The following is a 25,199-nucleotide window of genomic DNA, read 5'->3' as shown; positions in this document are numbered from 1 at the left end:
GCTAGTGATAATATTTTTAGGTAATTTAATAGTATCTTCCTAAAGGACAAAAAATGATGTGACTAGAAGGCATTATCTCAAGTTGTCAAAATGTACAAAATGAAAAGTAATGACTAAATTCTGGACATGAGCTGGTGGCATTTTTATTTATAGAGGACATTAAAAAAAATACAAGCCAAAGGCAACAAATTTTGTTTAAATCCAAGCACAACTAAGGCCAGATGAAACTAATTGGGTCCATGTTTCTTACTTCATTAAGCACCTTTCAGAAAGACCCCTGATGGGAGATATTCTGGGGAAGAACACCTGCTTTATGCTATTCCCTCTCATTGTTTTTAGCAGAAATAGAACAAAGGGGGAGCTTAGAACATGTGGAGAAAATGCAGATATAAAAAAAAAAAAAAAAAAAAAAAAAAAAAGTGAATGTGAAGTGGTTCTGTTCCCAACAAACAGAATTTTGAAAGGCCGGAGAATAACAAATTCTCAATCCTTGCCCTCATTACTTTGAACTTTGCAGCTAATCAGATACAGATACTGCTGTGAGATTTTTAAGACATCTTGGATATATGAAAACCTAAACCAATAATATGCTACGTTAATACATGCTTCTCACTTCGTTTTTGGACTTTATCAAAGGCAAAGGGACCCTACTCTTGTGCTTACCATGACCTTTTCATTTTTTTGCATCTTTTTTTTCCTACTTTTAGCTACTTAGATTCAAAATAAACAATAGCAGGACTTATGCTTCTCTTACATAGGAATACGTGATGATCCCCACTTCTGATGAAGGGACCACAGGTTTAAATTTTACTTTGCTTTACTTGACATTTCTCCAGTCATGTAAAATTTTATGAGCTTTTTCCTGATCACCTGATATGCTGGATACCTCATTCAAGGTACTCTGTGCTACTGCAGTGAGGAAAAAAGTGTGATTCTTAACCTATTTGGACAGTGTGTCCTGTTAAATAGATGTGCTGTAATAACAGATCAGTCTCAAAGATGCTGTTGATTTTTCTTTCTAAGTCAGGATGAACAAAATGTTTACAGATCTCTTTTCATCTGTATCTCAGGATTAAGAGAGGATTCAACAAGGAAGTGATTAAAACCAGAATCACCTACTTTGGTTGGATTTGTACTATTGACTATTGACTTCATGCTGGAAGAAATTGTAACTGTGAGCAGTATATTGAACTTATTCTGTGATGTTAGGATCCTATGACTCCTGGCAATTTGAAGTACCAGGAGGAGGCAATAGTATATTTAATGAAGATTTCAGCTGGAGAGTAAAAATTCCTTAAGTAGATTTATATAAAAAGATATCTATTAGCGTCTTCATGTTCTAAGGTTTTCCAGAGGGCATTTATAAGGAGAGGGTGGAATTGTGCAGAGAATAGTATTTAACCAATAAAAATACTTGTTTATATAGAATTAGGAACAAAATATTGGTCATTTTGAAGAGTTTTCCAAAGAAGTTAGTTCTGGCACTCAATGTGAAATGAAGCATCAAAAAGGCAGAGCAGAAATGCAGATCCTAAGCAAAGCTCTGACTGTATGACACAAGATGGGTTAACTTTTGAGAACCATTGCCTAAGGTGTCTTCTACTCTGCCACTGTGATAGATCATGGGAAAGAAGATCACAGCAAGTAAACATGAGAAAAAACAATGCGCTTGCCTTTATATCTCGATGTGAGTTTACAGATCATCTTAATATATTGCAAGTCTTTCCTCTTCTGAGCCAAATAATCTGTTAGAAATTGGTTTTGCATTTGAGAAAGAGTATTTGGGGTATAGGAAAACTGAAAAGATCTCTCCAACAGTTTACAGAAGAAATTAACAGATGAGAAAGTTAGGAGTCTAGAAATCAAGAATTCCACTTTTCTACTGTTATTTTTCAAAAATATTTTAAAATATGGTATTGGCTGAAAGTAACTTACTAGAAAAGATTTTTTTTTAATTCTGTTTTTTACAATCAACTGATTTGTGAAATGTCATAGCAATAACCATTGAAAGTGATATAGTAGACTTTTCATTAATCATTTGATATTCAGGGCACAATAAAGGATGTTTTAGAAATTGTATGGACTTAAAAGAGAACACCTTGGAAAATGGACAGATAAGGTATCAGATTGAAGTACGGTTCAAAATATATAAGGCAATACTTCCAGATTCCAGATGAAGAATAAAAGCAGCTCAGTAGATTGCTAGTAAATATATCCATGCCTTAGTGCTCTTGGTCTTTACACAGTGTGATCTTAACAGGAGACACTGTCCTCCGGTCCTAACTTGGTTCTTCTACTAATGGTGCTAAATTCAGTTTTGAATTCACTGTAATGCTAAGTGAAACAAATTAAGGAAGCTTTAATTTAAACAGCTAACTAGTAATTGAGCTACATAGTGAATTCCTCTAAAGAGGAAGTAAGAGACACATCCGGCACATCTGTGGCATCTCATGGGAGCTTCACGCTGAGAAGCTTTATTGGTCTGTTGTAGAATGAAACCAGTCTAAATTTCTTTTATAGAAGAATTTGGGATCATTTAAGTGAATGAAAAAAAAACAAATGAGAACAAAAAAGTTAGTCCTGAGTTACATCCTTGTTCCTTTCTGGGCTTTTCTCACTGCTTCACTGTGTTGTGATTGAAGAGTCTGGCTCCTTCATGACCACAAAGCTGTAACTTCCTAGGAAGCTGTCTTACACTGCTTGTAAATCCACTATGACAAGATTTGTCAAGAGACTGAGTTGGCTTTCCTGCCAGATAATTTTACTAGGTCAAGCATCTCAGACAGAGAGATCAAAAGTCCATCCTAAACCACAATACTAGCATGTAGAATTGCAGGATTTCTTTTTAAGTTATCGCATAGAAATGAATTCCTGTCCTTACGTGTAGTTTTCTGTAAATTGAATGACAGCCAGATGTATGGTAAGCAATCTTCAGTGAATGTCCTACGTGAGAGTCAAAATCATGACTTGGAACAAGCATTTCAGTCTTTATATGCTTTTAACAAAATATTAATGCTACAATATGCATGTTTGATTTAAAACTCTTCAAAAAATCATAGTTCAATATTTACATACGTTTTGAATTACAGTTTATGACTCAGAAGTACAGAATTCTCCAGAGTATTAGACAAAACAGAGGACTTTCTGCAGAAAGCTGTAGTGTGATGTCCAAAATAACTGATGGTTTTCATTTCTCTGATTAAGTTACTTGGTAGCAAGAATCAATTTCTGCCTCTTTCCAACCAAGTCTAAACAAATTTTGGTGATGCTAAAACCATACAAATGTCTGACCTGTGTTAAGGTCACTGAGAGCTTAGTACTGTTGGCACACACAGGCAGTAGGTCACTGGAATAACAGTAACTCAGGCCACTACAAAAGAAAGATAGAAAATTCAGAAGGGAAAACCATAGCTATAGATTTATATTTTTGCTGCTCTTTCCTTCCAAAGCTCCATTCAAATTTCCCAATATTTTGACTCCCTGTATCACCTCTCTTACCTGACCACCTGGGCAGGAGGTGAAAGATATTTGTCTAGATCGTGGATATTGATCCAAGTGCTCTGCCTTTGCTTGGGGCTGTGTTTGTCTAGTTAATGCACACCCTGGAAGAGGTGCTAGTAGAAAAGATCTGAGCTTCCAGCCTGCTCAACACAGTGGCCCGTGAGCCTCTGATTGCGGCAGACTGCAACTGCTCTCCAGGCTATCACCCACCTGAGGTCTAAAGAAGTAAAGGGAGCATGCCAAATGCTGTGGCAGTAAATCTTGCTTTACTGTGGCAGTAAAGCTGATTATAATATGTGTTTTGGCAAGTCACATCTGCCGTACGGCAAAAGGGTGGGCCAGAAATGGTGTCACCAGAGTTACTCCTTGTATTTTCACAGTGCATGTGGTGCAGGCAAATCTTTTGCCATAAATAGCCAACTATCTAAAATATGAACCAGAATGGATCAAAGCTGAAGGTAATGTTTCCACAAATAACCTCAGTCTGGAAACAGAGATTTTTAATTACAAAACATTTGCTTTATCACAGCACTCATGGCAAAAATGGAAAAAAAAAATAACTTCCACCAAAGATACAGTACATGACTAAGATAAATTTACAGCGATATTTTTGTCTGCAAGTGTGTATATGCTCATCTCTATTTCTTCACATTCTGAAATGGTATGACAAGGAGCCACAGAGCTTTCCTGAGCATCTGTGCTAAATGAACACTGTAAAAGAGGTTTCCCTAGCAACCCAAACCATATGTAATAGCTTAAAATAGCTTTTCTTCAAGTCCTAGGATTTCTTAGTGGTTTGCTCATGATTTACATTTAAATCAAGGTATATTTTCCTAGTTCAAAAAGGTTGTTCATTTTCTCAACTTGTATTAAAATGAACAGGCTTTGAAAATGCTCGTCTTGCCAGAATGCATCCCTTCCTCTTGACTTCTAATTTATCAGGTAAATTGAAGCATAGCAAATGGTAGCAGTGGCTCTCCACTTTATCAGATGTACTCCCTTTATGTTTGCTGATCAAAACATTTAATTATAGCTATACTGGTGGTCACTACCACCTGTTGTAACAGAAAACTTCTAGTTAAACTAGTAGTCTGATTTTTGTGATATTGTCATGAGATCTATATGCTATGTGTGATATTATCATGAGAACTGCATACTATAATGTATAAATCTTAATATAGACACATTGCAGTATGCATTTTAGTAGCAGTTTTTAGGCAAATTGTGGTGCTTGAAAAGACTTATCAGTTCTTACTGTGTTCCTAAGAGAATAGGTATCAAACACCATTTTTAATACAAGTAAACTGTGATATCAAGAGGCTAAGTGATTTCTAAGAGAGTTTATGTAAGAAGGAAGAAACAAATCTGAGGTAGAATGCATGATACTGCTTTTGAGTTCCTAGTGCAACTAGTCATAAAGTCATGCATTTTAAAATTTTGAGGCAGACTGAGGGAGCTTGAATTTGGTTAAATCAAGTTTTAATATATGGGTAAGATCTCTAGATTCTTGTCCAAAGATTTTCGAGATATGTGTAGCAGAACCAAAGAAAGAATGAGGTAGCAGACATTAAGACATTAAGTTATTTTCCAACGATTATGTTTGTTTAGCCTAAATGGGTTTTAGATGAGAAAACAGTGAAGAAAACAATAGTGTTCTGTTTTTGTACTGTTTCATTTTTAAATAAGATATCTTTGCATAACTGTAAAATCCAGCATGAGAATGCAATGCCCTGTTTCTTGACAAAACATGTTTTAAATTGTAACACCATATCATATATTTTAACCTCAAATGAATATAGTGGCTACAAGGTAGGGTATTCCATTATTTTAATTATCTTTCTATTATCAGTGAGCAGGAGACAGAGTTTTAGTGAATTATCCTTTCTCATCTTATAGAATAAAAACAGTTACTAGAATGAAGTGCAGGATGATTTATGCTATTAATTATTGGACAGGCAGAATTGTTGGAAAGAGTCAGGCCATAAGTTCTTGTTTTATCTATTTTAGTTAGCTTTTAATTGAGTTTTCTCTATTAAGCATTTCCTCTGAAAAGGGGAGAAGGAAAGGCACTGGGAGAAGATTTTACAGAGCTGAGTGGGAAGTTTGCCAGTGTATCTGAGGATAGAGTCACTGAGGTGGGGGCTGATTTCACAGAGGAGAAAACTTTGCTATGGATTTGGTTTAGAGATAATTTTTTAGTTTACTTCCTATAATCCCCTTTAGCTCTTCTCTAAATCTAGACAATCCTTCAGCTTCCCCTTTGTATTTATTTAGCCTGCATACCTACAGGTATTATATACAAACTGTATTCTTTATCCTACCATCTGGTACAGTGATTCTTTAAATACAGCATGATTTTTCTTTTAGTTGAATAAATTAGTATGTATTGGGCTAAATCTGGCTGTTTAACTACAACAAACAAATCCCTGTATTTCTTTAACTATGAAAGATTTTAGTAGTGTTCCTTACTACGGTATTTCAAATAGTTCAAAGTAAACAATTCAGCCACAAAAAAAAAAAAAATATATATATAAAAAAAAAATTGTTCATTTCTTTCAAATTTCTGTCTATGGCTTTCAAATCAAGGAATCTCTCTCCCCTTTTCAAAGAATGCTTCAACAATTTCCTGTTGATTTCACAATTGTATATGTTCAGTATGCAACTGAACTGTTGCACTGTAAAATCTGATCTGCATTGGTCACATGTGTTTAATTATCTGCTTAACTTTTTTCTGGAGACATTACAAAGTGATTTTAAGAGCAGTAATAACTCTTTAAGAAGTAATTTAACAGCTGTCTTTGCTGAGAGCAAGCTGCATTAAGTGGAAATGAGAAGATAATTGAATCATAAATAAATTGTTTTGAAATTGATAGAATTGTCATAGTTTCTTAAATTACTATTAAATGATATTTTTATTTTGCCCATAATAATTCATGTTTGAAAGCTATGCATGTCAAATGTAAGCCTGTGTTCCAAGTTCCTCAAAAGATGTCATAGTAGAAGGAGGAAGCTGGAATATCTGCTGAGGAAGCCTTTGAGGCATATTGATTCTAATTCCTGTACCAAGAGGTCCTATATAAGGCAATAGTATTTGTTCAGTCCAAATGACTTCATTTGTTACTGCTCATTACATTCTCCCATTGCCTGAAAAGTCCTATTCTTCTTTTGCAAATTAGCAATTTCTGGGAAAAAGGCAAATCTGCTCTTTGATACTAAGCCTGCATGAGATGCTGCTTGCTAGAACTTCACAAATTTACTACTTTTAGCAAACATTAGGTATCAAAGGAAACTCTTCAGTCATGAGTTACAGTGAAACACTATTAAAATTCAGCTTGGTTTCATTAATTATCCCATGTGCTGCATGCACCATTTCTTAGTTCATAAGTAGAATTGAAGTAATATCTGGCACCAGCAGATGCAGCATCTCATTGACACCAGCGGGGTGTTCTTCAAACATCATTGCCAAGAATATCTTCCTCATCCCCCAGCTCTAAACTTCTCTTCTGCTGCACTAAAATATTGAAATGCCACATGAGCTGTCTAACCATCATTTCTGAGAGGAGATCAGCTACAATATCTTAAATAAACCATTTCAAATGTCCCCATTTTCAAATTCATATTTTGACCTTTAGTTAAAGGTCATCTTTAGCAGACAATTAGTTTTTGCTTTTCACTGAGGATATAAGGAAGCATTTTGTCTATCCATAGCAGACTGGCATAAAATAATATTTTAAAGTATATTGCTTATTATGTATGGTTAAAAGTATTAAAGAAACTGCAAAATTCTCCACAGGACAGAAGCATTTCTTTTCCTAGTTTTAATTCTTGACAAATTCTTCAGTTTAAAAGTAACATAATTATTATTTCTAAGCACTTAAAAGTGAAAGAGAAGACTAGCAGTCAACAACATTTTGTCAAGAATAACATGTTAAAATAAATTGAAATCCTTCATTAATAGGCTGTATTAGGCATTATGGAGAAAATAAAAAGAAGTAGCTCTCATTAGTATCTTGAACATGAGATATTCTTTGATGTTGTCTCACATCAGATACTACAAAGTTCATCTTGAGGTACTGTTTGGAATAAACTGTTATGGAACAGGTGCAAAACTGCTTTGAAGTCATACTTGTATAGTAGATATCAATGGTTCAGTGGTAAATAGGAGGCTAAGTCAAACTGGCCTCATAAGGAACTTTCCCCTGTGATTTTCCATGAATTTTCTAAGTGTCTTGGAGGGAGGAAGAAATAAATAGAAAGCTCATAGGAACTTTATTACAATTGAAGACCATGCCAAGCTGAGGCAAGCTGCAAATACATTGCAGAATAGGATTGGAAGTGAGTATTAACTCTGTAAATTGGAGACATTATCTGATTAAAAATAAGATGAAAATTATTTCTGGTAAGTACTATATTTAGGAACAAATAACTGCAAAAATGTACAGATGGCTAGGGAATAGGTCTTTGGTACAGGGTCAGGAGGCACACATAAATCACAAGCTAGGCATGAGCAATAACACCATGTTTTTCACACACATACACACACACACACACACACACAAAAAAAAAACACTATGCAGGATATTCAAACATTTTTTTTAGCTGGAATGCTAACCCACCCTAAACCCACCCTATACACCAGACTTATCAAGTTTTAAACAGAACATACCACAATACTAGAAGTACACAGAAATGTTGGAAAGTGTCAGCATTGAGAACAATGAAAAAGGTCATAGTTCTTTAGCATAGGAATTCTGAAAAAATATTGCAAGAATTGCAGCTCTTCAGACTATAAAAAATAAGGGGAGCAATATGTTTTAAATATATATATATATGTATCTCCACGGGAAAAGATCAAGAAAATAATGATCTTGAACTGTACTACAAATAACCAAGGAAGCACTTAAATATTGTTGATCTCACTTCAGCATAGAGGGATTGACATGCCCTCTGACTAGATGGCCAGTTTTCTTTGTTATGTTTGCAAACCTATTATGTGTTAAAGTTCAGATTTTTGAAAACTTTCCATCAAAATGCTGGAATTGAAAGCATGGAATAAAATCAGACCAATTATGTTTTCATTTAAAAATAAAAGCTACTGCTGTGTGACATTAGGAATAATCATTTCTAAAATTTGCCTTAGGCATCAGAGATGGTTTATAAGCGTGATGAATTCTAACTCATGAGGGGAAAATAGTGTAATGGTGTACTACTCTGAATGCAGCACTTTATCATCTTTTCTGCAAAGGATACATCATAGTCCTTTCACTTACTTAATAGGTGCATTGTCATTCATTATCAGTCATTCACATGAATCAGTGATAGGACTTTGCTTATTAGTTAGGATACTCAGAACTGGACGCTTAATACAAAAACAAACAAGCAAACAAACAAAAAAAAAAAACCTCTCAATTTGCTTTGACCAGTGGTTTCACAGAATAAAACATATGTTCTGTTTTAACTAGGGAAATTACCACGTCTTTTCTTTTTTAGAAGTGGTCGTTCATGTTGAAAACCTAAGCTGAGTATCGTTTCACTGAGTATCATTTCACTGAGTATTAGTTAAAAACTGAAGAGGGCACAATGAATGTATAGTTTAATGACTCTTCCCAAAAAGGTGTTTAGCAGAAGAAAACATGATGGTATGTGCCTTTGGTCTGTGCCACATTAGCTAACGACACACACAAAAAAGTCATCATATTGCCAAGAAATTGGGTCAGATACTATGCAATTATTTATTCATTTTCACCTCTTACAGTATTTGTCTGGATAAAATGTCCAGCATACAGCTAGGCAAGTCCATGATATGATGGGTGAACAATTGACTGAAGGGTTGGGCTCAAAGGGGTACAGAAAATGGAGCTATACTGGGCTGGCGGCCAGTCCCAAGTGGAGTTCCACAGGCTCCATTTTCTCCAGTTCTCTTCAATGTTTTCATAAAAGACTTGTATGAAGGACTTGAAGGTGTACTGAGTAAGTTTGCAGACAACACTAGATAGAGAGGAACTGTTGACTCCATCAGGGCTAGGAGGCCTTGCAGAGAGCTCTTGGCAAATTGCAGGGCTGGGTAGTCACCATTTAACTGAAGCAGGTGCTGGGTTCTGCACCTGGGACAATGTAAGTCTAGATGTCTGACTGGGGTATGAGGGGCTGGAGCGCAGTCCTGCAGACAGGGATCTGGGTGTTCTGGCTGGCAGTGAAATTAATATGAGTGAACAGTGTGCACTGGCAGCCCAAAAGGCCAACCGTATCATGTGGTGCATCAGGCACAGCATAGGGAGGTTGAGGGAAGTGACTGTCCTGCTCTACTCTGCACTGGTTCGGCCTCACCAGTATTGGCTCAATTAAAACAATACTCCTCGTGAATATTTGTTTCCATGTACATCAGCACCAACTTGTGTGCACAAGTGTGTGTTTGTGTATTGCACATAAGAACTTAGTTTTTTCAACCATCAAACATAATCTAAGCTTGCTTAAGGTTGAGGTATCGGCCTGATTACATGTCCTTTCCCACTTTTCAATGTCCAAGAGGCATGTAACAGTATGTTCAGTTTAACAGAACCACAGACTGGTTTGGGTCAGAAGGGACCTTAACGTCCATCTCATTCCAACCCCCTGCCATGGGAAGGGACCCCTCCCACCAGCCCAGGCTACCCAAATCCCACCTAGCCTGGCCTTGGGCACTGCCCCAGATGGGGCACCAACCTGGATAGCCTGGGCAGCCTGGGCCAGTGCCTCACCACCCTCTGAGTGAAGAATTTCTTCCTAATGTTTAATCTAAATCTCCCCTCTTTTAGTTTACAACTTTTCCTGCTTATCCTGTCACTATCTGCCTGTGTTAAAGTTTGTCCTCCTTTAGAGTACAGCTAGAAATGAAATGTCTACAGGCAGAGGTAAAGTCACTGGATTACCGACAACCACTCAGAAAGTATGATTCCTTTTACAGAATAAAAAGAAAATTTCTATGAGGTTGTCTTTGGTATCCTCAGGTATGAATGCAAAGGAGCGTATGGATGCAATAATTGGAGTTCCTTATGCATGGCTTTAGCAGTGTAAGACTTAGGGGGTACTGCAAGTGCCTGATTTTTTAGAGGTGTTAATTGCCAGAAGATTTCATTGATACCAATCAATTGTCACTGTCTGGAACTTCTGAAGAAAAAAGAGGCACAAACTAATTTAAAAGGAAGGTTTCAAAGCGCAAGATGAGACATTGTTAAAGAGATGAAAATACATCCAGGAAATGTACTGAAGGTGTAAGGCTTCTCTTTACTTCTTCTCTGTATTTCTCTTTGAAGCAATTAGCACATTAATGCTATAGCCAAAGAGAAAAATAGATTATTTACTTAGTGATTTCTCTTGGTACATATTTAAGAAAATGGAACTATGTTGTAGTGTCTTTAATGATCTTTTTTAATTCCTTGAAGTTTTAATTATAGTGAAACCTGTAGTCATGATTTGCTTCATAAACAATGCCTTAAAAAATGAGACTTTTAAGGTGTATTTTAAAATTAGCTTACAACATGCATAAAAATCTTTCTTTGATAATTTGGAGAAAATACACTTAAATATAGCAATAGTTTATGAGATATATACACTCACAAAACTTTTCTAAAAGCTGCAAATTTAAACAGCTCAAGAGAAGTTAAATTTGATGGAATACAAAGGCACAAAATTTCATGAGGTCTTAGCAGAAAGTTTATATATAGCTGGAGAAAATGTCACATCTTATTTTAGAGGGCAGTGCCTTAATATCTTCCAAACTGAATTCATTACCCTTTTTTTTTTTTCTCTCTTCCTTTTAACTTCTTCACCAGAAAATAGAGTTATCTTGATTATTAACTGTTCCTTATTTTTTTTCAAATAAAATTGCCTTTCTGAGGTGTACTTCCTTTTTTTACACCTTACATCTTTACTTTTTTTTTTTTTTTCTTTCCTCCAGGAAATGTGTACTGTCTTTTGAACAAATTGCACTAAGAGTAGGGGTTTTATGCATTACAAATCAGTACATTAGGAAGCATATGAAACTATTACATTCCTACCTCACTGATTTTATTACATAATGAATTTCCATAGTATACATTGACTACTAGTACTGTATTCAAAATGACATTTTATAATGCATTTTTTCTGGTCAGTGTACAGATGTTCCCTATACCAGATGTACAGCTTGAAAAATAACAACTGCTAAAAATACACAAGCTGTCAGCTTTGTTTTACTGAGAAACTATAACTTCAAGTAAGATGGATTTGTATTTAAGTACAGTGTAAATATCCAAAAATATTCCCAGAGACTTGACAATCCTATCAAGTAGTGCAAAGGATCACATTATAAATGCATAATTTGAGTCCAAGGTGGGGTAAAGGTGAGGTAAAATTGTTGTTCTATAAGCTAATAATACTGACATCAATTTTGAAAACATCATTAAAAAGTTAAATGGCATGCTTAGTGAAATAACTTGTACTAGTATTTTCTTCTCTATATTAACATCTTAAAAATAGATCACCCTTTGTTCTTACACCTTTAAGGTGTCATAGCTGTTATATTTTTTACCTGACCTTGCAGAAAGTATGTCTCTTACTGTGCTAAACAAGCTGTGAAAGTAATGTGATTTCAAATAAACCCTTAAAAAAAGCAAGTATTGATGCTCCCTTTCCATTTAGTTCAGGGTTAATTATACTTGTCAAAGAGACAGTAAAAAAAGGCAGTGAAAAATTCAACAAACTGATGGCAACCACACAGACCGTGTATCTCCAGCAGTTCCCATTTGTCAAAGTTGCACCCATTGATAAAGTCAGAATGAGGACAGTATTTCAGAAGGCTCATTTTTTCCATTGTTCTTAAACAGAATAAATCAAGACAAAAAATTATATGTTGTAAACTGCAATAGAGAAAATTTGACAAGCTGGCAGATTTTATTTTTATGGAAGTTCTGACATGATGTATCTTAAGCAAAGATCAAAATTTCATGACCTTGTTCCTTTTTGCTTTTTAATGTGAGTGTGGGTGTGCACATATACAAAGTGAGATTAATGCAGTAAGGAGCTCTGATTAAAAACAAAGACAGTTATAGGAAATAACTTGGATAAAAGTCTGGCTTTTGAAGTGCAGACTTTAAAAGTCCTACCTCTCTGCAGATTCATCTGAATTTTCCTCTGTGATCATCTGCAACTCCTGTGGGGTTTTACTTGAATCTTCTTTGGCACAGTTTTCCTCTGTGCTTGTTTTGGGAATATCTTCATTTGATCGAAGCTGTTCTATGAGGTTTTGTTGATGCCAGGCTTGAATAGATCGGTGGTGCACCGGGGTTGGACCTGGCACAGGTGCCAGTATATTGTGGTGGACAGGACTGCTGTTTTTCTTCAGCCCATTTCTGTCCCGAGAGTGGTTCTTCAGCCTGTTCTGAACCGGTGTCCCTCTGTGTTCATATCCTTCCTGCTGATGGCAGCCCCCCGTGCCTGCAGAGCCTTGCGAGGGGTGACTGAACCACCTCCAGCGGAGCCTCAGGATCTGCTTCACATCAAACTCTTTCTTTCCAGATACTGACATTTTTTCCAGGAAAATATATATATATATGTACAAAAGCCTATTCTTTTAGAAAGGAAACAGATTCTTTATCTTTTGTGTTTCAACTCCTCTTCTTAAGAAAAGACAACAAAAGAACAAATACCGGTAGCTTGCTCTCTCTCTCTCTTCTGATTAATATACTGCAAGCTCTTCAAGCCGATGCTAAGCTGCTGCTAACTGTATAGGTGGGAATCCATACTGACAGGATGATGAGGTCAGACCTTAAACAAGTAAATCAGATTAGCACAGGAAAGCAGCAACCATAACAGTACCCAGCTGCTAGGCTTACACACTCACAGCACTATAGCACATCTCTCTAATATATAACCTAGCCTCACATGATCCTAAGGGATCTTAAGCTGCAACTTAAGACGCAGGAAAGCACACACAAATAAAGTGACAAGACTTTCTATCTCACAAGGTTTTCTACTGCTATTAAGCAATGCTGCATTTCACAGAAGATTTATAGAGAATTCTGTTATGGACTCTTTACACAGATTTCTGGTAATGATTCACTGTGAAACTGTCCTGTAGTTTGTGTGTTTCCTTAAGAGGTTGGCATGTGTTTATCTTGCTGTGTAAAATTCCTACAAATGGCCTCAGTGTGGTAGCACTTACCTAAAGGAAAGAAGCAGCATTTCAATATGTTGTGCAGAACTATGTATTTTCTCACCTACAGTTATATTTCTCAATGTGATTACAGGGAGAGAGAGAACAGAGGGAGGGAGCTCATAAAATCGGAGATGTGCTCCTGGAATGTCTGTATCTGTGGAAAACACAGTTTCCTGGCTAAGTGCCTGTGTAAACACCCTTTGTCATCCTGCTCTTAATTTCTCACGGACAATGAAAAGAGTGTGATTTAAAAAAAAAAAAAAAAAAAAAAAAACAGCTTTCTTTTGACAGTGTACACTGCAGCATATTTTCAGCAAATTATATGAATAATATATGAATAGATTTCATATATTCATCCTCATCTGTTTGTTAATGGATGGGGCTGTGAGAATTCTTCCATGTGTATTTTGAAATAATGTACACAGACTGTTTTTGCATGCAAATTGAAAATAATTAAATGGATACATTCTCCACAGTGTGCTATTGATGATCGATATGACAGTAAGCAGTGTGAAGAAGAAAAAAAAAAAAAAAAAAAAAAAAAAAAAAAAGCAGGATTCAGAGTTAAAGAAGAGTAACCCTCTTCAGTATATCTTACACATCTTCTTCAGACTTGTCTTTGGATAGATGTGAGATAAATTACAGGACAAGGCAGGAACTGTAAAATAATTGAAATAAATTATGCTATTTAGATACACAGAGGGAAAGAAAAGACTTTATACTAGGTAAAAGTTATGAGAAAGAGTTGGCCATGAAAGGCTGAAAGGAAGAAGTTGAGAAAAGATGATATTTGAGAGACTTGCCTCCAGTACTGTGATTTACACAACAGCAAAAATGGATGCATTGTCACATGTGGACCTCCCAAACCCATATAGAAGTAATACACTGTTTAAAAATCTTCACTAAGATAAACCAGGTTTTCAAGTAATATTTACTTGAGAATAAAATGAAAGAAGGATTTCTGCATTAGAATACCAGGCTCTAAGTATTGTTAATGGAACATAGTTTTAAAAGGCTACATTTTAAGTTTTATAGGAATTGATAGAAATGATTAAACTTGTTGAACTTCTAAGAAATTATTTTAAGAAGAAGGTATATAAAGCTGATTTGTGGTTTATAAGGGGTTTCAGTTTAAGCTTGTTGAGAATATAAGCTAATAAAGAAGATGCTCCCAAACTTCAGGGATTTTAAAGAATTTGTAGGGAGTGAGTGGATAAATGGAAACGCTGACCATTGGGTAAGAGAGACTATTATGTCTTCAGAAGTCAGAGTAAGATGTTTTCTTACTTTAATGACAGCTTTTTCTAACAGTCTGAAGTTTTCTGGAGACATAAATGTTTAAGGTTGGGGTTTTGGTGTTTTTTCTGTTGTTCTTGGTGGTGGTGGTATTTGCTGGGGGAGGGGAGCATTACAAATCTATAATGTTTACATATTCTTATTTTCAGCCTACACTTGTGAATGTTTTACTATTCACTTTCATAAAAGTGATAGAACTTAGCAGTGTAGTGGTATCCATATATATTCCTGAGGATTGCCTACATGGTAATCCAAGATCTATTTTAAAGAGAGTCTCAATATACCATGTTAATAAAATAATTTATGATAAAATATTTTAGAGGTGGACAGAGAACATGGTTTCTCACCACAGTCTTAATCAGGTCATTAAGCTCTTCCAGCAGCTCTGACAGTTCCACTTAGCAATAGCTCTGATATATTGAATCCATAATTACTCACCATCTCACAAAGCTTCAGATGGTTTCCTTTCCTTAAATCCCTTTTGCAGATATCACCAAAAACATATTGCATGAATTTGACTTAAAATGTAGAAATAGAGCTTCTGTTTGTAAATTACTCTTTTTCCTAGTACACAGCATGTTTTGGCAGATGTAGTGTATCTAGCTGAAATTTAAAAAGTAAGACTGGACATTTCCTGAAGAGACTGTTTTGCTCAAGAAGTCAGCTTGAGTCAGCATGGAATATGCTTTAGGTAGGGCATAAGCAGATTATTCTTCACACAGTTTATTACCATTCTGGCTAAAACTTCAGTATGCTGTACTAGGACAGTACAAGTGATTTTATAAGCCAAAACCTCAGGCCTGATTAGACACAGGTATGTGGTATAAACATGGTACAGGTTTGTGCCATCTACTAGCTTCTAATCATTTATGTCTAACCTCTGGTCTTTGTCAATATGAAGGAAATAGGAAACTTATCTTTACCTTACCTTTTAGGAGACACATTGATTATAAAATTATAGGTCAGCATCTTAAACAAAACCTGAGAAAACTAAGTTGCCTTGAAATAAAATACAATTTGAGTGTTTATTTCTTCATGATTTCTTTATAAATCTTTAAGGTACTTTTAGGTGTATCTCTGGGTTCAAACATCTAAATGTGAAAAGATATATCTATTATTACTATTACTCATTTCATATGTTTTCATTTAGATAGTCATCCACCATAATAGCTTTATTTTTTCCCCTTCACAAGTGGAAATCTGCAAAGAACAGCATTTTCTAGGGCTGCAGCAAGTTTATCAGAGGCTACTAAGAGGCTCAGGGGGCTGAAGCATGTAATTGGCGAGGGGAGGCTGCTAGAACAGGCTTTGTTCAGCCATATGAGGAAAAGGCTCAGGGGCATCTCATTGCTGTCTTCAGGCACCTAATGGAAGTACAGAGAAGACAGAGCCAAACTATATTAAAGGTGCCCAGTGATAGGACCAGAAGCAACAGACACATGTTGGAACATGGGAAATTCTAATTAGGTATAAGAAACAGATTTTCCCCAAAAGGTGGGAAGATGTTGCCAAGAGGCTGTGGAATCTCCGTCCTTACAGACAGTGAGAAGGACATGGCCCTGCACAGCTGCTCTGACTGGACTTGCTCTGAGCAGAAGGTGGGACTAGCTGAGCTCCAGAGACACTTTTCAACCTGTTATCCTGGGACTTTGTGATGTGCCAGGGGGTGTTTGAGATGTTTACGTAGAGGCTACAGTACAGTCATGTAAAACTAATGCAGTTGTCAGGTATTAAGAAGAGACACTTTCTGGAAAACTAAACTTCTGTTTGGAAGCAAAGCATCTCAGTGTAACTGCCTGCAGTTGTGGAGGATTTCTAATTGTTCCTTCCCTAGGAGGCTTGCTTGTAGTCTGAGGGAAAAGAAGTTGGTATTCTCTGAAAAACCTCCTTTTGATTGGGTAGTAAGCTTTTGAGGAAGATCTTTGATCAGATTAGAAAATTTAAATAAATGTGAGGGTAGACTGACATCTACCAGGCAGCTAGGCATCATTTTAAAATATTTGTGCAATCATGCTAAACTTCCAGATAATGTGAGGGGTACCTATTATTAGCAAGAGTGTAAATAGGTGTTAATAATAATTGTAAGATTACAACTAATACCTAAGAAAGCTTTTGAATTAGAAAATATAAAAATACTTTTATCATAAACTACCTCTGAGAAGAAACTGAAAATTTTCTTTCTGTCATGAAATGTATTTCAAATCACATCTTCCAAACTGACTTTTGACTATGGCTACCTCACATGTTCATCTGCCTACAAAACACTATAAAGAAAGGAATTTGCTAATGCATTTCAAAATGGCAGGATTCCCTAATTATTAACTTAGTGTTTGGGGCTGGGTTTATTTATGTTTTCTTTTTGAGAATTTAAGCAAGTGCAATGTATTCATGCAGTTATGTAATGTTTGTTCCCTTCTCAAAAGAGACATGGTAAATGACATTCTTTTTCTGTTTGAGCTGGTAGTGCAGTGCATGCATGAAAAGCCTGTTAGAAAAAATCTCTCTCTGTTCTAACAAGTCAAGCAAATAATAATAAGAATAAATCATCTAACTTTCTTGTAGAATAATTCAAGAAAGATACCATCTGTGGACTCTGAAGCCAGCAGTACTGCAAGGGCTAGGTTACTAGCAAGCGTTAATGAAGTAGATCTTAGCTGAAAGGGAGGCAGACCAGAATAACTGTACTTTTTATTAAAAAAAAAAAAAAAAAAAAAAAAAAAAAAAGCCTGGGTTAGCTTTGGACCAGAGGTCTTCAATGCCAAGCTCACTGATGCAAAACTTTCATAACAAAAAGTTAAGATATTTCTGTGATAATTCTTGAGATACTTGATGTCTATTTTGACATTATATTTTTTAGGAAGTCAAGTTATTTAAAAGCTTGTATCAATAGGGTATGCTCTACAGTGCTTGCAATTGGGGAAAACATCATACTGAGATCTACATAAGTACAGGTCTTAGATAACTGAAGTCCTGTGTGAAAGAGGTATAAGCTCTCTATCCAAACAATGTATTCTACGGGATTTTTGCAGCTTGTGTATTCAGATTATGTACTTATATTGCATATGAGGCCAGATAAAGAGAACAAGAAGTTGATTATTTTCATTACACTGTTTTGAAAATGGAGAACTCTCATTAGTCCATCCCTTGTAAACGAGATATTCCAGGAAACATCTGCACATCATGGCCCCAACATTAACAGAAGTCAAAGTTAAATGGAAGGGAACATGACCAAAGCAAAACAAATAGCTGTATTTAAAATCTGCAGTAAAGTTCAACTTTCTTTTAAAAGAAAAATGTGAATGCAAGTTTGCAAATGCAAATCAGCTTAAAACAATGTTACTTTTGATACTACTAAAGATAGTAGAGATGATCCACTTAAGGGAAAGTGTTGATGCATTTAAACACAATTGCATCCTCAAATAACTGGAAACTATACTACAGATTGCAATCCACCTACAAAGCTATGTGCCAAAACTGGAAGAAATCACAGCATTTCTACATGATCCAACAAAAAGAATGTGAGTATGCCTGGTAGAAGCAATTCCGATAGTCTGAAAAAGTCTGAACGACTTGTTCTTATAGTGTGTACAATGATACTGAATAAATTGCCCAAGTTAACAAGTATTTTAGCCCATCAAAATCTGCCTATTATTTGCTGTCAGGAACTGAGACAGATGAGAGAGAGAAAATTGCCAGCAACTCTTAATAAAAGAAAGGTGGCAAAGGCTCAGAGTCACAATTTTCCAAAGTTACTTTTTCTGGATGCCTAATTTGAGACATCTGAGAAACAGAAACATAGCACAGTTATTTAAGCATTCTGTTGAACAGTTAAATATACCAGTCAGTTTAGAAAATCTTGTCTAATTTGTATGATTTCCATTAATGTTTACTGTGATTCTTACCCTGTCCAACACAAAAACAGAAAGTGCTAGTGTAAACATTCTGCCAGTTTGCAGCATCCCTCTTTTCAGTCTACAGGTATGTGGTACAGCTGTAACATGGCCTTTCTGCAAACTCGCTTCCCTTCTGCAGAAGTTCTAAATCTCTTCCAGCAGCTATGAGTGTATAGAGCAAGGGGCGCTGGGGTGGTCTTCCTCAGCCCCTTCCCTGGCTACTTATGAAGACTGTAGATTTTCTTGATATAGTGTGTGTATTAACTCATGGAATATTTATGGAGACAACTTAGAGCTACAACTCTGACAGTAAGTCTGCCCCTGATGAAGAGTAACATTCCCAGCTATCAAGAACAGTTACTATTTTCATAAAAAGGCGATCTGTAGTTTTGCTTTAAATACATATATAAAGTAGAAAACAAATAGATGCATTATTACTTTCTAAGAACTCATTTCTAACTTCTGTCTCAAAGTAACTTCATATATATTCAAGATGAAAAAATTCTTATGAAACTTCCAAGGTGAAATTGGTTTTCTTTTGAGGGATAATAATTACATTTCTAGGGAATATTTTGTTTTGTGGAGTAAAAGATGACAGCAAAGTTTTGTTTTCAGTATGGCTGGCAATATTTTATACATTGTTTTCTGGAAACTGAACAAGTACTTGAAAAAATATGCCTTGTGTTTTAGAAATACAAGAAACATTCCTTTTCCCGTTAACTTTGAATGTCACACAAATGTCACACCTCCTAGAAATACAAGCAAGGTTGAATCCTAATGTATCTGCTGTCAAGTCAAGAAAGGGCCTGTTTATTTTTTATTCTTTTATTTGGAGGTTTGTTTGCTTATTCTTGAAGTATCCTACCAGTTTGTTCTTCTCTCACTGGCCTTTCGTTACCTTCTGCTAGAGTATTTCCTATAGCATTTGAAGAAAAGTAAGCCTTTCTGTTGTAGGAAAACAGACTTGAACAGGTCATTAGCAAGATAATGAATTTGTTAGCATGAATGAATTTGTTAGTCCCATTGAGCACTAAGTAGGTAGCTATGATCTAAATACAGTTTGTCTTCATTACTCTCACATAAAAAGTTGCTTCCCAGAAAACAAAAACACAACAAAACAAGCAATTGTAGTTGTAGTGATGTATCATGAAATATAAACTATTTTATCTTGTAATGTATCCCACATTACAGAAAGATGGCATTTTTTTTTTTTTTTTTTGACAGTAGTGTTTTCAATTTGCAAAAGCAGTAATTACAAATAGAAACTAGCAAATATGGGTATGTCTGCATTATTTCTTTATTAAATGCTATCAGCCTAACTCTGAAGTGTGAATTGACATAGAACCTTTCATTTTACTAATAATCTGAATCAAAAGGAAACAATTACTGGCATGACACGATTGTGAAAATGTGGTGTTAAGAACTACGGAGATATTCAGAACAGCACTTTTTATAGTTTTTATGTAAATTTGTCATGGCCTGTGTCACAGAAAAGCATAGCTTTATCTTTTTCTGCTATAGATACAGAATAATTCAGGTTGGAAGGGACTTCAGGAGCTCTCTAGTCCAACTTCCTGAACAACACAGGGCCAGGTATGAGGTCAGACCAGGTTACTTGAGGTTTTATGTTGAAAACCTCTAGGACAGAGACATCAGAACCCTTCTGGAGAACCTGTTATAATGCTTGACTGTCCTAATGTAAGTAGTAGAATGGTTGATGAACTTTTAATTACAGTTATGTGTAACAACTGTATCAAAACAGACACTGATTCTCAGCATATGATGGCATATATTCCATAACTATAAAAGGATTGTGATTGTATCTTTATGTATGTTGAAAATAATTCATTTTTTTGCTTATTCACTAATAATAAGAAAGCTTATTTATTCACCAATTATTATCATTGGATATTAAAAACTATGGAAAGGATATGGCATACCCTCAACAAAGCCTATTATTTAGATTTGGTATTTGTCAGTACAGGTCTTTATCACAGAATCACAGAATTGTAGGGGTTGGAAGGGACCTTGAAAGATTATCGGGTCCAACCCCCCTGCCAAAGCAGGTTCCTCAGAGCAGGCTGCCCAGGTAGGCATCCAGACAGGCCTTGAATATCTCCAGAGAAGGAGACTCCACAACCTCCCTAGGCAGCCTGTTCCAGTGCTCTGTCACCCTCACCGTGAAGTTCTTCTGCATGTCAGTGCGGAATTTCCTGTGTTCTATCTTGCGGCCATTGCCCCTTGTCCTATCCCCACAAACCACTGAGAAGAGGTTGGCTACATCCTTCTGTCTCCCACACCTCAGGTATTTATACATACTGATGAGATCCCCTCTCAGTCTTTTCTTCTCCAGGCTGAACAGACCCAGGTCTCTCAGCCTTTCTTCATAGGGAAGATACTCCAGGCCCCGTATCATCTTTGTGGCCCTCCGCTGCACTCTTTCCAGGAGATCCCTGTCTTTTTTATACCGGGGAGCCTAAACTGGACACAGTACTCCAGGTGAGGCCTGACCAGGGCAGAGTAGAGGGGGATGATCACCTCCCTTGACCTGCTGGCCACACTCCTTTTAATGCACGCCAGGATCCCATTAGTCCTCTTGGCCATCAGGGCACACTGCTGGCTAATGGTCAACCTGTCATCCACCAGGACCCCCAGGTCCTTCTCCTTAGAGCTACTCTCCAGCAGGTCGTCCCCCAGCCTGTACTAATACTTCCGGTTGTTCCTTCCCAGGTGCAGGACTCTACACTTGCTCTTATTAAACCACACCTGGTTTCTTCCTGCCCATCTCTCCAGCCGGTCCAGGTCTCACTAAATGGCAGCACAGCCTTCTGGCGTGTCAGCCACTGCTCCCAGCTTTGTGTTGTCAGCTTACTTGCTGAGGGCAGACACGATTCCCTCATCAAGGTCGTCAATGAAGATGTTGAATAAGACTGGCCCCAGCACCATCCCCTGGGGAACACAGGTATCATATGCATCTCAAAGCCTTGACAGAATAAGGACTTATGCCCAAGGTCAGTCTTCTCTGATAAGTTTTTGAGTGTGACTCCTGTTCACTGTCTCTTTAAAAGTAAGAAATGTTGTCTTTAATTTCAAGAGAGGGAGGCCCTTGAGGCAGTTGTGTCTCAGTACAGTGTACAATGTAATTCTTGGATGATTTTAGCATTTAATCCCACAAATGGCTTCTGAGTCTCACGAAAATTGTGTCAGGAAAAAATCCTTAGAATATTTGACCATGGACATCCTCCAAATCACGGACAACAGAGACTACAGAGCTCTTTGAGTATTCATGGAAAAGCTACCTGCCTTGTGGCAGGTGTTTGAGTGTTTTGAAGCTTCATGTCTTAATTACTTATCTAACTTCAAGTACACATATTGGTTCAACCACAGACACATAGTCAGGTCCCCACAAGCTGGCCTGAGTCATCTACAGGCATTCTGGTTTAGATCAATACAGGAGCGTAAGCAGGTTTTTTTACAAGTAAGGGAAATAAGTTAGAGGTTACTACTATTGGTTTTTTGTAGCATAATGAGCCATCAACCTTTTTCCTTCCATCTGTTGTCAGTTTTCCTATCAGTTTTCCAAGATTTTTGATCTCTCTTTTGTGGTGCTATAACAGTGCAAGGGACATAATACTTTAACAATACTATGATTACAAGCATCGCTGTCAAAGCTCATCTGAAAAGGTACTTTAAGCCGCCAATATCCTTCTCAGCAAACTATCTCCCAGCAGGCTACCATCAGGTATCCTTTTGGTCATGTCACCTGCAAAAGTACACATTAACTCAGTTTTTACTTTGTCAAAAAGCCATACAGAATCACATCACAATCTCGTTGTTCAGCCTGGCTCTAGCTGTTGTCGGCTGCCAAGATGCCTTGAGGCTGCTCTTTTACTCTCTGATGCTAGCACAGAATTTAAAAACACATAAACACAGCTTTAAACCACCAAAGTCCTGACTTTCTCATGCAAACAAGTTTGTTTCTGTTATTTTTGCATATTTTTTTTTAGAAAATACTGGCTCAACATCAATATTTTGGAATGTTATAAATTTCAAGTATGCATTTTCACATTTTCTGGAGAAAACCTGTTAGTGTTGTATATAAGAGTATTGTGTAATTAAATAAAAACTGAAGAACTTATATTGAATATAGAATGTTTTATCTTCATACATATTGATTAATAATCATAAAAGGTACTAAACAATATAGTGATCATACTTGCAAGTGAAAACAAATTGCAAGTAGACAAGTACCATGAAACCTCCAGAAAGCACAGATAATGTACAATATGCTGAAACAGAAATTGTTAATGACAGACTCCCTAGGGAAGAGAGAAATACAGACTACTGAAAGAGAAACAGAAAATGACACCTGATGATACATTAAATCTGACTATTTAGCATGAAAGATGGTTGAAAAATGCTGTTACAGGCTGGGATTGGGGGGGGGGGAGTGTTGGAGAGCAGCATCTCTTGTTTTAAGGTATATTATCCTGTCATAAATTTCTCCAGACCTTCATCAATAGTTGTATTTGATCCAGTTCTGTATCTCTTAACATGAATTTCATTGTGAATTGTGCCATCCCAAACATCAATGCTGTTGAGATCATTTTTTATAGATGTAACAATCTGAGTTCCAGCGCTAGGAGCTGTAGACAAGCAGTTTGTAAGATAAAAACTTCCATTTCATATTTCTAGCTCAGTTTTGGGTATTTGAGTGAGATGCAGGTAGTCTATAATGTCTGTCTGGAAGACGGCAACTCTCTAGTACTGTATTGGTCAGCAGGAACATCTGGTACTTCTGTGATAGCACCATTCAGGTAGCACCATTTCCTGAAATCGTTCTTGATGAACCATAGAAGTAGATGCAGAACAGAAATACCCATCGTTGATAGATGAGATATGATGAGATGAGATATGTAAATGGAAGCTAGCCCTCTTTTTGATTAAGGAAGATACTTGCATCTGCATACATTAACTGTAGGAATTCTTGAGATAGCAAAGAGAGAGCTGTTGTAATATATTAAATCATTTTGCAAATACGCTACTAGCGAGCTGTTCTTAGAAGAAATTAAGCCTAGCAAGCCTCCTGAAATTAAACCTCTGCTGAAATTAATTAGTAATATCCAACTTAATATAGTTTAGCATGTCACAATTGTAAATTCATAGAGCTGCTCTTGGTTTATTATATCAGTATAATGGCTGTTTAGTTTACATCAGATTGTTTTGAGGTCTCAATAAACATAAAGCAATTTTACTTTGCTTTTGACCACATTTTAAGGTGATTGAAATACTTGGGAAAGATGGTATTTGGTCCTTCGCCTGACTGATTTTTCTAAATTAAGTTACTGATAATACCTCTTGTTATTGAATAATTGATGGCTTTAATACCTTCTTGATACAGTTAACACTTAGAAATATATTATGAATATCAGATGGTTTCACCATTTCAAGGTAAAATAAAAATAACTTTAAATATAACATCTGTAATTGTGATAGTTGATGTGGAATTAATGATCACAGGAAAAAATATACCTACTGATTTCCACTGCTTTAAAATGCAAGATTCAACTAACCACTGAAACATACTGAAAACGCCTTGATATGTCATTGCTTCTTAATCATTGTTAGTGGTTGATTTTTCTTTTAGAATGCTTTCATTCATAATTTTATGTTTCATGTTAATAGAAATGTTATGTGAGCAACCACTGGGAAAAGAAAAGCTATTTAACTCTGCTCAGTTAATAACTCCTTCTTGCTTATCCCTTTCAGTATTTCATTCCTTCTGAAATTGCTTTTTGTATGCTAGAACACACCTTGTTGTTTTCTGCCTGACACAAGTCTAATCATTCTGGCTTGCAGACCTCTTATTTATGTAATAACAAGTACATCTTGCAGAAAAGGCATTGCTTTATTACTAGGATATACAGTCTTTGTGAAAATAACCATATTATATACTTTAAAGGAAACAATACAGAAATCCTAAAACTCTGTCTTGTAATTCAAATCATTTGTTTACTAGGATCTTTAATCATGTTTTTTTCACAGACGTGGTAGAGTTCAAGAAGCTGTAATAAAAAGGTGAAGATTACTCTGCCTTTTTGTTTGATTGTTTGTTTTGTTTTGTTTTGTTTTGTTTTGTGTTGTTTTATACCGGTATAAGCATTCTTTTCTTTCTGGAACAATCTGCAGAAATATAGTTGCCTTCTCACCTACCTCTAAAGTGGGGAATTCTTTAACTTAAGCATATTATTTCTGCCAATATTTTGATTAACAGAGCAGAAAACGTTTGTTTGTTTGTTTGTTTTTAATAAGTGTTAATATTAGCTTTTTTATGA

General features: G+C 36.1%; 1 protein-coding gene across 1 annotated transcript in view; it reads right to left on the bottom strand.

Annotated features, from left to right (window-relative positions):
- Window positions 1-25,199, bottom strand: part of KLHL4 (kelch like family member 4) — a 76,427-nt gene that overhangs the window by 23,547 nt on the left and 27,681 nt on the right. Inside the window, exon 2 of the mRNA XM_035323845.1 lies at window positions 12,624-13,038. Coding sequence (XP_035179736.1) covers window positions 12,624-13,038 — 415 coding nt within the window. The remainder of the gene's footprint in view (window positions 1-12,623; window positions 13,039-25,199) is intronic.

The sequence above is a fragment of the Oxyura jamaicensis genome, chromosome 4 (assembly GCF_011077185.1).
Source record: "Oxyura jamaicensis isolate SHBP4307 breed ruddy duck chromosome 4, BPBGC_Ojam_1.0, whole genome shotgun sequence".
Classification (NCBI taxonomy): domain Eukaryota; kingdom Metazoa; phylum Chordata; class Aves; order Anseriformes; family Anatidae; genus Oxyura; species Oxyura jamaicensis.
The sequence above is the reverse complement of the archived record's forward strand: the minus strand, read 5'-3'. Positions and strand labels throughout refer to the sequence as shown.